Source organism: Mytilus edulis, chromosome 3, assembly GCF_963676685.1.
Source record: "Mytilus edulis chromosome 3, xbMytEdul2.2, whole genome shotgun sequence".
Taxonomy (NCBI): Eukaryota; Metazoa; Mollusca; class Bivalvia; order Mytilida; family Mytilidae; genus Mytilus; species Mytilus edulis.
This window is the reverse complement of record NC_092346.1, coordinates 64,431,744-64,447,963: the sequence shown is the minus strand read 5'-3', so window position 1 is coordinate 64,447,963 and position 16,220 is coordinate 64,431,744. Positions and strand designations below refer to the sequence as shown.

Below are 16,220 nucleotides of genomic sequence, written 5' to 3'. Positions count from 1 at the left end.
ATCAAAACATTTGGTGTACATACAATAACCCGCGTAGCGTATAAGTTGAAAGTGTTCATAACTTTTTGTTATTTTGAATACTAGAAGAAAAAAAGAACTTTACAGTATTTTTTTAAATTCAAATCTAAATTTATTTTTAAGGAATAAAACATGATGACAAAATGACCGTTGATGACGTCACAGTAACATTACAAAATAATGTCCTTGAGCTGGTTAAAAAAAATTTTTTAGCAAACCAAAAGACATATTACATCCAAAATTGAATCATATGTTTATAATTTATAAGGCAATGTTTATAACGTTAATAAAAAACCTTTCACATTTCAATTTATTTGGACATAAAATTATATTTACAAGTTTGAACAAGTATATACATTAATAATTATAACTAATGTGCAAACATGACAATTCATAGTTTTGATAATTTTCCGTATGTAAGTCGAATAATACTTTTTTATCGAAAATAATTTCTTCTTCGTCTTCTAGGATTAAACCTTTTACACGCCGCAACCTTTTCTTTTATTACAACCAAATGGACCTCTTCTTATTTTTTGTTTTTCTTTACAGCCATCCTCTCCACAGTTATGATACGCATTACTTCCACGACTATTCACCTAAAACGAGGCAACAAAAATATCCACTGTACATGGTTTAAAAGTATGAAATTCCCTCTGAAATGTAACTGCAATCATGAAGCCTCCACAAGAATAAATAGAAGATACATGTAACAAAGAGGTGATCACGATTATACATAGGAGAAGTGCGTATTCCAATCGGTTTTAAGATTGCAACAAAGTGATGACTTCTGTACTCATATGTTGACTATTTTATTTATTCTGTCTGTTATGTTAACGCATCATTGTAAATATAACGGAATTTGTCGAGACTGTCGTACAAGTGAGAGGTTTAGCGCTATAAAACCAGGTTCAATCCACCATTTTCTATATAGGAAATGCCTGTACCAAGTCAGGAATATGACAGTTGTTATCCCTTCGTTTAATGTGTTTAAGCACTTAATTTTGCCACTTGATTAGGATTTATATCTAGAAAATAGATTATGAGGGTCGGTTGAAAACAAAACTTGACGAGCTGATTTCGGCTTCCGGATAGTTAAGCATTGAGAAGCTGAAATCATCACTTCGTTAATTTTACGGACGCCATCATGAGTTGGTTAACCATTATGGAATATCTTTTATAAAGATGATATCGGATATATTGCTAATGTCGTAACTACAATGCCGTTCCTTTTCACAAATGTGACCTACCGAATAAGACTTTTTACCTTTATTTGTGACATTTTATTGTAAAATTGAGAATGGAAATGGGGAATGTGTCAAAGAGACAACAACCCGACCATAGAACAGACAACAGCAGAAGGTCACAAACAGGTCTTCAATGTAGCATGAAATCCCCGCACCCGGAGGCGTCCTTCAGATGGCCCTTATATTAACAAATATATATACTAGATCAGTGATAATGAACGCAATACTAAACACCAAAATGTACACAAGAATCTATAATCAAAAATAATATAAGACTAACAATGTCTGTTTGCGACCTTCATATGGCCCCTAAACAAATATAGAATGAAATTCAAAACAGTGTGGCTGTGGCCATTGATTGACACATTAAATTCATCCATTGACTGGGACAATTTACGTGAACGTTTGTCTGTAACGACCACTGTTCACGACGTACCCACGATAGACATTTAAACTGTGGGGTCACCAAAGGTTTCTTAACGCCTTCAATTATAAAAGAATTCGAAAAATTAATCAGGAATAACCTTTATGTTTTGATTTATATAATTGATATAAATCAAAACATCGTGTTATTTCTGATTAATTTTTCGAATTACTTTATTAAGGTGTTGAGAACCTTTGGTGATCCCATAGTTTAAGTGTCTTTAAAAAGTACATAGTGAGCAGTGGTCGTTACATACAAACGTTCACCTAAATTGTTCCAGTCAATGGATGAATTTAATGTGTCAATCAATGGCCACAGCCACACTGTTTTGAATTTCATTCTATATACTAGTTCAGTGATAATGAACGCCATACTAAACTCCAACTTGTACACAAGAAACTTAAAATAATAATAAAATAAGACTAACAATGTCTGTTTGTTTTGTTCACGCATCATTATCAATTTTATTAAATTTGATGCGACTGTCGTACAAGTGAGAGGTTAAGCACTATAAAACCAGATTCGATCCACCATTTTCTACATTTGAAAATGCCTGTACCAAGTCAGGAATATGACAGTTGTTGTCCATTCGTTTGATGTGTTTTGTCATTTGATTTTGCCATGTGATCAAGGACTTACCATTGAATTTTCCTCGAAGTTATATAAGTGTGAAAAGTAAATCATGAAAATAAAACTCCGAGGAAAGTCCCTAAGAATCAAACTAGAGCAACAAAAATCATTATTGACTCTTGGTATTTTAAGGAATTTTTATAGTTGAATGAACAAAACATATGTTCCGGCAATCTAATTTCTTAATGTACAAAAATTGTGATAAGCCGTACAGCCTAGAAGAAGAGGTATGATTGCTAATGAGACAATTTTTCACGAGGGACTCAAAAGAAGTTAACAACTATAAGTCATCGTACGGCTTTTAACAATGAGCAAACCCCTTACCACATAATCAGCTATAAATGGCCCCGAATAACAAATGTAGAAAAATTCAAATGAGGAAACTAACGGCCTGATTTAATTCATTACAAGGGCCAAGACTTGCGACATAATTCATATATGCCGGGAAAAAAATCAATCTTATTCAAATCAACAGAAGAACCAAAAGCTTAAAAACGCAATGGAAAAGCGATTGATGGAGTAATGTCGGAAAAAGGAAACAAAAGTGATTGTATTTAAACATGACACAGCTTAATGCTTCAGTTACTGAAAGCAAGTTACCCCCTTTATTATATCTAGAACGCTAGGATAGGGTTCAGAATTGCGTCTTCTCTTCCAAAGACCTATCAGTTATGTCTGTATAGAAAACAAAATGGGTAAAGCAAAATAAAGTACGAAACTGAAGAATTTTCGGAACCATAATTGTAAAAGGTCTTTCCAAATACAGCTAAAATAATATTCATCAGATAAGGCTAACTGTAGAGAATTTCAACTGTCCTTCTGATTTGTAGTCTTAAAACGTTCAATGTATTTCATCGTGGTGTCGGTGTCGATCAAACATGATTAATTACGCGAAATTCAAAGCAAGACGACGGAAAAGTGTTTTCTAATTATATATGTATGCATGAAGCCTTTTTAGTGTGGACTTAGATGAAGAATCCTTTCGAGCTAGAAATTACTCGCATACAAGTTTTCTTTTCAACTTTCTCAAGCAAAAATCGTTCTTTTAGAAAATTTTCTGTATATTTTGACCTTGTTTTCCCCTTTTGCTTCGTATTACCGTTTCTGATGAAGGTAATTTCAGAAATGTGCTTCGGTCGCATGAAATTTGAAAAATGTTTTTCTGTTATTTTTTTTAGCTTATTTGTTATAACTTTTTGTAACTTCAAAAATACTTTTAGTTTAAAAGAAGGGCAAAAGACACCAGAGGGATATTGAAACTCATCTTATAAGATATGTTTGGTTTTAAACACTGTTTGAATCTGCATCTGAAGTGATGAATTGTTGAAAAGCTAAATTCTACGCCTGGTATCTGTGAAGATTATTTTTGTGTACGTGTGTGTGCATATCACTTGTTTTTTTTACATTCTTTGTTGCCTCTTTCAACTAATATACTGGTAGAAAAGATATAAGAAGACTTCATAAAGTCGGGTTCTTTATGTTTTACTAATCATAGTTGTTCTTCTCATTTTGTCTAATGAACGGGTGTGTAAAGATAACCTTTGAGTTTTTAAGTGATACCTCTTTTTCCAATTTTGAATCTGTCTCACGGTTTCTTTCGTCTAACATGTTTAATCTTGCTTTCAACAATATTCTCTGGAATAATAGTAAAAAAGTAAGTGTTCTAATAAATGAAGGAGTATTATACTTAGCATTTAATTCTAAGTTTTACAAAAAAAAGAGATTTTTTTTCGAAATTTTACTTATTAGTTTCTTTTAAAAATTATGGGTATTTATTGAGATTTAACTGCGAAAGATGGCATAAATTTATTTTCTTTAATTACAAAATAACAAAACATATATATTTTGACACATACTTGGAAGTGTTAAATATTGAGCACATGCAAATTACACTAAAATATTAACATAAGTTGTTTTGTTCTTATCGACAAGCATCGTTGATTATATAAACTTGATATTTGCATGTTCTTTTAAGCACCCAAGCAACTATTTGAATCTTAACATAAATATCTACAAACATATGAACAACGCCTTTACATTACTTGACACCTATATTTGTATTGATGACGTCATGGATAGAAAACTATCTATATTGGCAAAGAATCAGGTTTTGTTACAGATCGTTGTAATTTTAGTTATTGGTTAGTAATCTTATACTCTGGATGAAAAAGAGATTAACATAGTCTTTATACCAGTCTTTTGTTGTAGACCGTATGATGCTTTATATATGTATTTGGTTATCACCGTCTAATGGCTGTCTCATTGATGTAAACTCCACATCTTCTTTCATTTATAATCATAAGTATAACAAAACATTTAGAGAAACTTTTAAAATTATAAATTGCTATCGACATAACGATCTCATATTGCATGTATATCACGTTTTCAAGGTAAAAAGTATAATTTTGAATATAAAAGCCAGTCGTACTTATACAATGACTTTACTTTTGAACATAGAATGAAAAGGTACTTTTCTTTTTTAAAAAGAGGTAAAAGGTAGGTCTTCATGAAATAATTTAGTAACAATTGCATTTAGAAGCCATAAAACAAGTTGCTCATGTCCCAATTGCTGGAAGGAGGAGTTGGTATTGGTTTCGACACATTCGTTTATGAAACAGAAATCATGGTGAAAACCTTCCATTAAATTTTCGTCAACCTCAGTCTTTAATTTTCTTGGTGTGTGTTGCGTACTATTGTACTGTCTTTATTTTCGACATACGAGTTTGAATATGCGTCTGGTATCTTTCGCCACTCTTCAGAAAATGATTTCTATTTGTACTTTACCATTTAAATACTTGTTGCAATAGTCTCCTTATTAGCATTATGATAAGAAACGTAATCTATTGAATATCAGATTAACAGAGAGAAATAAACTATTGATTCAAGTGCTGCATTTTGGTTGTAAGGGAATGTCGTGTTAATTTTTTTAAACTCTCTTAATAACAATTTAAATGCAAAAATTATCTTATATTTTGAAACTAGATTAAATTTGTTTTAAAATATCCTCAAACGCAACACAGTTATAAAGTGTTTTTTCTAAATTTTTACCCCTGATTTGTTCAAATTCATTTTTGGAGGGGTGATATAAATTGGTTTTTTTTGTAAAGTATATGATTAACGGCTGTGAGTTTGTTTCGGTAATGGTGAACTGTCATTAAAGTCTAATGATATTACTTTTCGTCGTTTTACTCATACTTGTTTTGTTACTTTTGTTGCGATACCGGCACAATGTATTGCAGTATCAAGTTGTATTTATAACCTCGTCTTACATTACACTCCACTTATTTCATTTTCTTATCATCATTTTAAAGGATTATAAACGGCTTTAATTTTGTTTAACTTTTTCTTTTGTTTTTTCTTCTTCTTTGTTGGTGGAAAAGGGGAAACAGGGCATTTTGAGTCAGCGATAGGTTTTTTGGTCTCTGTTTAATTCATTCCAAACTTTTTCTGAATCAATTTGATAGTGCAGCTTCAACGAAAATTTCATATGAGCAGCACCGTACGCGTTATCGATATTAAACTAGTTATGTCGAAATAGTGCACACAAAAGAAATGTGACTTTCCGGCTAACAAATCATACCTTTTCATTGAGCATGGATTTTTTTTTTCCAACTCGTCTTTTTGAATTTCAGGAATTTCCAAACCAATAACCAATATTTTAAGATACATCCTAAGATTTCCTTGTCCATAATTTTTCTTCTTAGCGCCATGTGGGTTTTTAAATTGAAAGTTGATTATTAAATTTAAGATTGATTGTTGTTACCTTTAAATGAGAGATCAGAGGTTCTTGTGAATCTTGTAGACTGTGTTCATGAATTTTCTTTCTTGAATCGTAGATTGAATGGGTCTGCAATATAGATAACAAGTGAACAATAATTGTTTTCAATTTCGAACGCGAACATTTCTTAATATTTACAAGTCAAAATATAAATCCCAATTACATTATTCTTCTGAAATTAAAAAACTTTAGTAGTTCAGGTAAGTAATATTTTCCGTTGGAACATGAATCCCAAGCACTGAAATAGGTTCTTGAGAATTTTTTCAGCTTAGTTTATAAAACTGAACAAAAGTTAAATTAAGTTAAATTTACAGGTAAAAGTAGAGTACCGTTGTTCAAATCTCGTAAATTCGCGAGGAATTTACAAATGAAAATGAAAAGCCCATGAAATTCGGATACAGCAGAAAGTCCTAACCGAGAAATGTCGGATGCCACGAAAGAGAAAACGTATTACCAATTAAGCATAAACTTCCATAAGAATCCACACTTCCAAAAAATGTCAAAATAGAGAACAACGATATACTACTGTTGTCTTTATTAAGGATACACTAGGTAAGTTTTCTGGTTAGACAACTTGATCTAGTACATTTTTTGTACTGGGGAAACATGTCTTATTTCAGTTGAGACACAAACACATAGTATCGGTTAATTAACTCATGTTGGCAACCTCAAACCATGATTCTCTCGATTTCGGTCGTTCTTCGTCATATCCCTGTGGGAGAATGTTTTACATAAGTAAGTAGTACCACGATTAATTGAGTCCGTATAATGTGAGTAAAATATTAAATTATATATGTAAACGCATTTCGATGAGCCAGAGTATATGTTACTGCTGAGAAAGAGAAAGTTGATAATGAGAAAAGGTAAAATCCAGTAATAAATTCTAGATTGGAACCGCCCATATTTGTCAGTATACAGTGAAGGATACAAGTATGAATTCATATGGGGTCGTTTGTAATACTTTTATTTAATCTTTGAACTTCAAGTTTCCATTTAAAAGACTTATTTGTTATTTTCCATTTTTTTATAACATTTTTCTCTTTTGTATGGTTTGTCTATAAATGAAATTCCTGTTGTTATAAAAAAAAGAGTTCCAAAGGTAGATATATAAAAGTTCGTTTAATCTATGTTTATGGTGTTGTTTTCGACTTGTGGTTTTCATTATACATATCTTCTCCCAATTTCTGATAAATAGTTATTTAAATTTTAAAAAATCGGTTTATATGACTTGAACAATTGATAGTTATAGATTATCGTTGATCATCTCAACGAGATTGATTTTCTCGCTTGAGCTGGTACAGCGAAAGTGAGAAAAGCTATCGAGTTGAGATGACCAATGATAATCTGTGTTTATCGCTATTTTACCTATGACGACGTTGTCAATTTCATGTCAATTTCGTTAGCAACGCCACGTGGCCTCCTTAGTTTCTAGCCATATTTTTTCCATCTCAAGCAAGAAGCATGATATGAAAATTATCACAAAAAAAGATCAAAAGAAAAATGCACAAAATAGCGATAATAAGAGAATATTAAATTCCTCATGTATCATGAATTGTTCGTCTCCTCAAATATGCATGGAACTCGTTGTAAATAAACTCATCATATATACTGAGATTGACATTTTGTAATGCCAGTCGCATGTTTCGTCTATTTCGTAATTTTCTTTGAATATTTCTGACAAGTTTAATACAATAAATGTTAAAAAAATCAAACTTATTTTGTTTGGCTGAATGAATAAGTCTTAAACATGATGTGTAGGTCGGGAAAACCCCTACATCTCTGTATATTATAAAGATAATTACGGATAATGTGCAATTATTCTATCAACTTCTCTTGTTTTACAAATATATAAATTACAACTGAATCATGCTTTTGTTGTGGAAAATATACACGCACTTAGAACATTATGAATGAACCCGGAGTTTTATAGCATTTCCTTATTCTTAAATGACAGTAGAACAAACAAAAACATGGTTAGCACGATAAATATATTTAATTTTATTAGTATGTCTAAAATAGATAAACACACGCACTAGCAATTATGCACAACTGAATATGAAGTCACAACTGATTATAAAGTACTATTGTAAATAATCATTTGCTCTTTGAATTTAAACTTTTTCATTACATAATTTTAATAACATTTGTATTTTAAAACGTGTTATGTTAACCTAAATTTTCACAAAAGAAATTATTTAAATCAGATACTGGATAGTCAAATATTTTCATAATATCTCTGACCTTTCTATACCAGGATATCGTTTTGCAAAAATTTTGATAAAAAGTATATTTAGGAAAACAGTTGAAATATTGACGACCTATCTAACATAATGGAAAAGAATGATAAGGTATATTACTTCATGACACACGACACAACATTTATGTGAAAAAAGTGAAATTTAAGGACAGCGCTTTTATGGTTTTGTACAGTTATCATTTTGACATTGCCGTCTTACATCGCTTCAGTAGTATCATAGCAGGGTGCTCGCATAGAATAAGGAAGGTCTTCTAGTCTAGTCAAAATAGATGAAAAATATGGCCAACCTCAAAAAAATTGCAACAGAATTATTTTTTGTATTTTTCAAATCTAAAAGGCTTTCTTTGTAACATACTAAAAGTCTACCAAGATATCTGAGTGGGAAAATGGGTTTTTGGGTGAAAAATAGCAAAATTTGACAAAAATAGTGAAAAACTGGGAAAAGCTTGTTAAACATTCATTTTTAATGATAATAATTTCAAATCATAAGTTTTACAACAGGTTATACAGTGTTTATGAAATATTATAATAAAAAAAATAGTTTTTGTTTTATAAACATGAAATTTTAGGTGAAAACATCTGATTTTTGTTGGAATTTGAGATCTTCAAAGCTTGCATTGATTACCAACAGGACTGGGAAAATATAAATATTGGTAATAGAGGTTCATTTGATAGTTCAAAAAAGACAAAATCCTTTATTCTAATCAATCCAAAACTTTACAGCAATTTTTGATAGGGTAAATGGTGATTTTGGGTAAAATATAGCAAAATAATCAAAAAATCGTTAAAAACTGGAAAAACACCAATTTGGAATTTTAACTGTTTTTAAATGACTCCAAAAATTTAAAAAAATGCAAATCATAATAGAATAATAATCAGATCAAACAAAATTCATTGAAAACTAATTTGAAAATACCTGATTTTGTGTAAAAAAAAAAAGAAGCAAAATTGGCCCAAAATTGACAAAACTAGAAAACTCATAGTTTTTTCAGAAATCAATTAAGATCTCAGATAACATTGATTTATATTCTTTATATGAAAGAGTGCAATGCTTAGATTCATACTATTTTAACCAACAAGAGATGTTAAGCGAAAATCATAGATTTGTTGACCATGCATAATGAGAGGTAAAAAGTATCATTGACCAAAACGGATGATTTAAAAGTAAATGACAAGATAAATGGAAACATTTTTTTTTAAAGATTATTCCATAGTTTTCTGTATACAACAAATATCTTTTCATCAGTAAAGTCAGATTCAGCAATGGGAACAGTATAAGAAAAACACAAACCACAACATTCACCGCATCCTACCGACCATTTTGTCTACAGATACTTCATTTGGTGTTGCAGTTTTGCTTACATTTGCATCTTACAATGTTAAAACTTTTATAAGTTGCAGGAGGAAGTTCAATCAAAATTGGACGAAGTTTTCCACGTCAAATTTACTAACCATTGTCTGCATGGTCTGTAAGATCTATGTCAACTTCTTCTTACATCTATTTTTGGAACCGATAATACATTCGAAGACTATGAAATTGCCCTGAATCAGATGCTTCTTCTCCTGCTTTGATGATATCTGCTTTAATAAAGCATTATTCATTAAAACTTGACATGCGTTTTCAGATATCCTTGGTTAAGTGTTTTTAAAACATGTCTTTACTTAATTACTTAGTCCTTACTATGCCTTACAGCACATAGGGCAAGGACAAGTTTCCTCCACTCTTCAGGGTTGTTTGCTTTTCTTTCCACTGTGCCCCAGGTATATTATCTTTCCTTTAGCTCATTTTCTATGGTGCGTCTTTATGTTGTTTGAGGTCGGCCTCTTTTTCTTTGTTCCTCTTGTGTCTATCTAAGGGCTAACTTGGTCATGTCATTAGATGTTTTGCGTATAACATGACCAAGCCACCACCAGCTTTTTTATATCAGCAAAGTCTCCATGTCCTTAGTGCTGGTCATCTCATGTAGGTCTTTGTTGGAGATTTTGTTTGGCCAGAATATTTTCATTATTTTCCTCAGACATTTGTTATAGTAGCTGGAGAGCCTGTTGATATCTTTCTCATTCTTTCTCCGTTACTCTGACCCATATAGGAGTACATAAAGTACACAGCTGTTATAGAGCCTGAGCTTGAAAAGGCTGTTGTTTTCCAGATGTTGCCTAGTCCAATGAATGCGGATCTAGCTTTTCCTATTCTGATCTTTATATCTCTTTCAGCACCACCTTCTGTGATTATACAACTGCCTAGATAATTAAATAAATCTACTGTTTCTAGCTGTTTTCCTTCTATAAATATTATAGGATGTCTTTCTGTATTGAGGTACATTAGCTTTGTCTTTTTGGCATTGATCTCAAGTCCAATCATTTAACTGTTTCTTCTAGCTTTTTGGTCTTTTCCTTCATATGATCTTTGGTATGGGATAAAAGTGCTAAATCGTCAGCATAGTCTGTGTCCTGTGGTACAAAATGTCCATCTCAGTCCAATGTTACTTTCTGTTGGGGTTGTTCTCATTACCCAATCAATAGCAATTATGAACAGCACAGATGACATAACACATCCTTGTCTTACTCCTGATTTTACAAGGAAACTAGTGTCAGCTTCAGAGTTGATGGTACTTGAGAAATTTGTATAGAACTGCTTGATGAGATGCTCTATCTTACCTGGTATTCCATAGTTTCTAAGAACTACCCTAAAGACTTTCCCAGTGTAAGCTGTCAAACGCTTTCTCGAAGTGCTCAAAATTTGCTAGTAGATTCATCTGCCACTCATGACACTGTTCTCAGTTGTTACGTGGTCTATGCAGCCTCTACCTTTTCTGAAACCAGCTTGTTATTGTCGTAGTTTCTTATCAACAGCCTCTATAATTCTTGATATTAAAATTATGCAGAAGACCTTACTTGGAATCGATAGTAAGGTGATTCCTCTCCAAATATTGCAGTAAGTTAAGTCTCCTTGTTTTGGTATTGTTATGATGTTGCCTTCAGACCAACTGTTAGGAATAACAGCTTGCTCCCATATTTTCAGGAATACTGGGTGTACAGAATCCGCTGCTAGCACTGTATCTATCTTAAAAAGTTCTGTATTTGGTTGGTCTATGCCAGGTGACTTTTTGTTTTTCAAGCTTTTAATGGCTGCTTGTATTTCTTGTTTTGAAGGTGGATCTGTGTCTATTTCAAGGTCTAAGGGTGCCTCAGGAAAAATTGCTAGATTATCTGGTTCTTTTGTATTAAGATCCTCTTGAAAATGTTCCTTCCATCTCAAATATTGATCTCGTTCTGTTGTTAGCATATTGTCGTTTTTGTCTTTAATTGGCATACCAATTTTAGCTTTTTTATCACTTAGTTGTTTAGTTACTGTGAATTCATTTATTTTCGTGAATTGCTGAAAACTTGCATTTTCGTGGATATTTGATTTCGTGGTTTTGCCGGTCTCTGTATACAAAGCCAAAGCCATTGGCATTATGCTATTCGTTGAATATTTGAATTCGTGGTGCATATGTACCCACGAAACCCACGAAATTAGTTTTCAACGAATAATAATGAATTCACAGTACTTGATAATTCTGTCCCATTCTCTGATTCACCCATTCCTCTGCCCCTGGTTAGGCCTCCACAAGATTTGACACTTCTCATTAATATTTTTTCTATAGTCAAATCTGTTGAAAGACCACTCCAAAAAAGGTCTGTTGTATGTAGTATTGATGAAAAAACAATCTATTATCCATTACTAAAAAGGAACTTTTCATGTCAAACAGTCAAAACAAACAAGCTCGTTGGTTTTCCCGTTTGAATGGTTTACACTTAGTCTAGTAATTTTGGGGCCCTTTATAGCTTGTTGTTCGGTGTGAGCCAAGGCTCTGTGTTGAAGGCCGTACATTGACCTATAATGGTTTAAGTTTATAAATTGTTATTTGGATGGAGAGTTGTCTCATTAGCACTCACACCAGTGACACCACATCTTCCTATATCTTATTAACGTGCTTTGTGACGAGGTAAAAGATAATAACATTAGATGTAAGAATGCGACTGGTGATGCAGATTGTGCAAACAGCTTTGGATTGTGCTTTGTCTTTAGTAGTCATAGTAAATGGTGAAGATACGGATCTATTAGTGTTACTTATTCATCATGTTAATCAGCAGTGCAAACGGGTTATTTTTAAATCTGAATAATGACAATCAACCAACAAAATGAAAATATGGAACATAAAACAGTCTAAAAGATTTCTTGCGGATGATGTTTGAAATTTGTTGCTCTTTTTGCTCCTATAACAGGTTGTGACTCATCGTCTAAGCTTTTTGGAATAAGCAAAGGATTTCCATTAAGATCAAGTTTTCATGAATAAGGCTTCATTAAAGCAGATATCATCAAAGCAGGAGAAGAAGTGCTCATATGTTTATATTGAGGAGAAAATTCAAATCTATAGTAATTACTGGAAACACATTGGTTCAGGTGAAAAGTTTACCACCAACATCAGATTCAGGGCAATTCCATAGCCTTCAAGTGTATTATCAGAAGAAGTTGACATATATCCTACAGACCATGCAGACTATGGTTGGGAAATCAAACATGGAAAATTTTGTCCAATTTAATGGAACTTCCACCTGCTCCTGATAAGCTTCTTAACATTTAAATATAAACAATGTAAACAAACTGTGACACCAAATGATGTGTCTGTTGAAAAAATGGTTTCTGAAAAATATAAATATTTTTTTCCAGTTTTTTTCACCTAAAATCAGTTATTTTACTATTGTTTTACAATGAATTTTGTTTGATCTGATTATAATTATATTAAGATTTCTTATATTTTGGAGTGATTCAAAAACAGTTAAAACTCCAAATTGGTGTTTTTCCAGTTTTTAACGATTTTTGATTGATTTTACTATATTTTACCCAAAATCATCATTTACCCAATAAGGAATTGCTGTAAAGTTTATGAATGATTAAAATAAAGGTTTTTGTCGTTTTTAAGGAATAAAATGAACTTCTATTATCATTTTTTATATTTTCCTGTCTGTTTTGGTAATCAATTCACACCATGTGAATCTCAAATTCTAACAAAAATTGGATGTTTTCACCAAAAATTTCATGTTTATAAAAAAAAACATGTTATTTAATTTCATAAACACTGTATAAACTGTTGTAAAACTTTTGATTTGAAATAGTTATCATCAAAAATGAATGTTTTACAAGCTTTTCCCAGTTTTGCGCTATTTTTGACAAATTTTGCTATTTTTCACCCAAAAAATCCATGTTCCCACTCAGATATCTTGGTAGACTTTTGGTATGTTATAAAGAAAGTCATTATGAATAGAAAAATACCAAAACAAATTCTGTTGCAATTTTTTTGAGGTCAAATGCTATTTTGACTAGACTATTCGGTTTATTCCTTGAGAGGGTAAAAAATGACAATTGCTCTTCTCCGCTAGAAAGCGGTGATTAGGAGCACGAATAACGACATGTCGGCTCAGAAGTAAATGATTTTAGTGTCAGGTGACATTGTCTTATCGTGAACTAGCAAATTAAAATCAGAATCAGCGTGTATGCGTCGATTCATGTATTATTTGCCATCGAATATTAAACATCATCAATATTGCTACTACTAACTATATTGTAAGGTATGCGATGTCCTCTTTGGCACACGCTGCTGATGAGAATGTTCTACAGGGTAAACTTTTGATTAAAAATATTCACATATACAAAAATTTGAGTTTCTAAAATATCTAAGAACCGTCTCATTAAAACTTTGCTATACGGCTATTCCATATAGTCAGGCAAATATGTAGGTGAAGTGGAAAAACAAAGTATCTTTGTTTCATCTTATTATATTCAGATGTTTGAAAAATAACAGTATAAATATAACTTGTACAAAAATTCTGCACAAATTATAATTTGTGTAAAATCACAACAGTATACAAAACACACACACACACACATACATACATACATGTATACATACTACTGTCTAATACATAAAACATATACATACTCTGGTTGAAAATAGTTTACCGCTTACACACACTATTACCAGAACAAGCCATAAAGTAGACATCTGGAATGTTATGACACTTTTAAATGTGTAATACAACTTTACTTTCCTCTTACTTTATCAAAAGTACAAAATGTATAGAATTTCATAATCTCTTTTTACAGTATCATCCTTAAATCCGACATAACAACAATCCTTCTATTCATATTAAATGTCAATCATTACGATGAATTAACTTATCACTTTACTATTTATAGCTTATGTCATTTTAATGAAATTCAACCATTTTTTTTAAATATGTAGGTATAACTTAGAACCAATTCGGGTATATGTTATGGTCATTAACTTCAAACGTTAACATCAAAATGTATATCACGCTGACAGATACAAAAATATCATAAATTTATATGCGTTACACTATATGGACCACTAATATACCTATCTAACGCTTAGATTTTAAAATTGTATGTTCTTTTTTATGTGCTTTTCATTTCTTTTTATGCTCCACATACTGCTGGGATTGAAATTTTGAGATACTTATTCATTACATAAATCATAAACTTTTTATGTCACTTATAGGATAAATAGAGAAAAGTGTAAAAGAAAAAAACGACTCAAAGGTAGATTAAAAAAAAAGAGGAAAAGTTCATAAAACTGATAAAATCAAACGCTAACCTTTGTCAACCAGCAGAACAAGGAACACAACTGTCATAAGTATCAAACGTTAGACTTTGTCAGCCAGCAGAACAAGGAACACAACTGTCATAAGTATCAAACGTTAGACTTTGTCAGCCAGCAGAACAAGGAACACAACTGCCATAAGTATCAAATGTTAGACTTTGTCAGCCAGCAGAACAAGGAACACAACTGTCATAAGTATCAAACGTTAGACTTTGTCAGCCAGCAGAACAAAGGAACACAACTGTCATAAGTATCAAACGTTAGACTTTGTCAGCCAGCAGAACGAAGGAACACAACTGTCATAAGTCTGACTTGTTACATCAAACGTTAGACTTTGTCAGCCAGCAGAACGAAGGAACACAACTGTCATAAGTCTGACATACATATTTTTTCGAAGAAACTTCTAGGTAACATCTGGTTTTACATCTAGTTAACCGACAGATTATATCATTGTTGCATGCTATATATGCTATAAAAAGTAGATTAACAAAAAATATTGAACTCCAAGGAAAATCAAAAAACGGAAAGCCGCCGAACAAATTGCAAAATCAAAGGCTCAAACACAGCAAATTAATGAAAAACAACTGTCAAATTCCTGACTTGGTACAGTTAAGTTAATTTTCATAATTTTTTGTATAAAATTGTAAAACCTTAAACAAAATGAGTTGTGTTTACATGATGCAATTACCCAGCATTGGAACGATATGGTCATTAAAAAAATATAGTTCAACCGAAAACAAAACTGCAGTGCAATTAAACAAATTTCAGATTTGTTGTTAATGCAGTCAAAATTCGGTACAACAATAAATAAATAAACAAAAGTATCTATACAAAAAAACATCAAATACGATTTAAATACACAAAATATATATATAAATGTCATTTTGAATGTCTTAATTGCAATACTGATAGGACAAAAAAAAAAGAAACTGGGAGGAAAATACAAATGAATTATTATATGTACTTTGCTACAGATGACATATATATTTATCGGAACTTGTAATAACATGACTTATGTTTACAATAGTTTATATACTGCTAGCACTGCATTATTTGGGCAAACTATGTAGAAATATGTCTGATAATTCATAAACCTGTTGTTCAATGGTTGTCGTTTGTTGATGTGATTCATAAGTGTTTCTCGTTTTTGTTTTTTAGATATTGTTAGACCGTTAGTTTTTCGTGTTTGAACGGTTTACACTAG

The 16,220-nt window shown here is 31.6% G+C and overlaps 1 protein-coding gene across 3 annotated transcripts; it reads right to left on the bottom strand.

Moving 5' to 3' along the window:
- Positions 1 to 107: 107 nt before the first annotated feature.
- LOC139517114 (uncharacterized) lies at positions 108 to 14,635 on the bottom strand. 3 transcript variants are annotated; one of them, XM_071307798.1, is made up of 5 exons: positions 14,336 to 14,635; positions 6,762 to 6,806; positions 6,080 to 6,163; positions 3,877 to 3,951; positions 108 to 614 (listed from the first exon to the last, which is right to left on the bottom strand). In XM_071307798.1, exons 1-5 carry the CDS (start codon positions 14,396 to 14,398, stop codon positions 498 to 500), a joined length of 384 nt encoding a protein of 127 aa, XP_071163899.1. In that variant the 5' UTR covers positions 14,399 to 14,635; the 3' UTR covers positions 108 to 497. The 3 variants fall into 3 exon arrangements, with proteins under 3 accessions (XP_071163899.1, XP_071163901.1, XP_071163900.1); XM_071307800.1 differs by lacking the exon at positions 6,762 to 6,806 and having other exon boundaries at positions 14,452 to 14,627; XM_071307799.1 differs by lacking the exon at positions 6,762 to 6,806 and having other exon boundaries at positions 14,336 to 14,606.
- Positions 14,636 to 16,220: the final 1,585 nt, after the last annotated feature.

Bases quoted from the DNA above. Each gene is read 5' to 3' on its own strand.
- LOC139517114 (XM_071307798.1), bottom strand. From the start codon at position 14,398: ATGTCTACTTTATGGCTTGTTCTGGTAATAGTGTGTGTAAGCGGTAAA. The intron at 6,164-6,761 runs GTTGCCAACATG...TCTATATTGCAG, and splicing joins CGAGAGAATCATGGTTTGAG to ACCCATTCAATCTACGATTC. The intron at 615-3,876 runs GTATCACTTAAA...GCCTCGTTTTAG, and splicing joins ATTCAAAATTGGAAAAAGAG to GTGAATAGTCGTGGAAGTAA.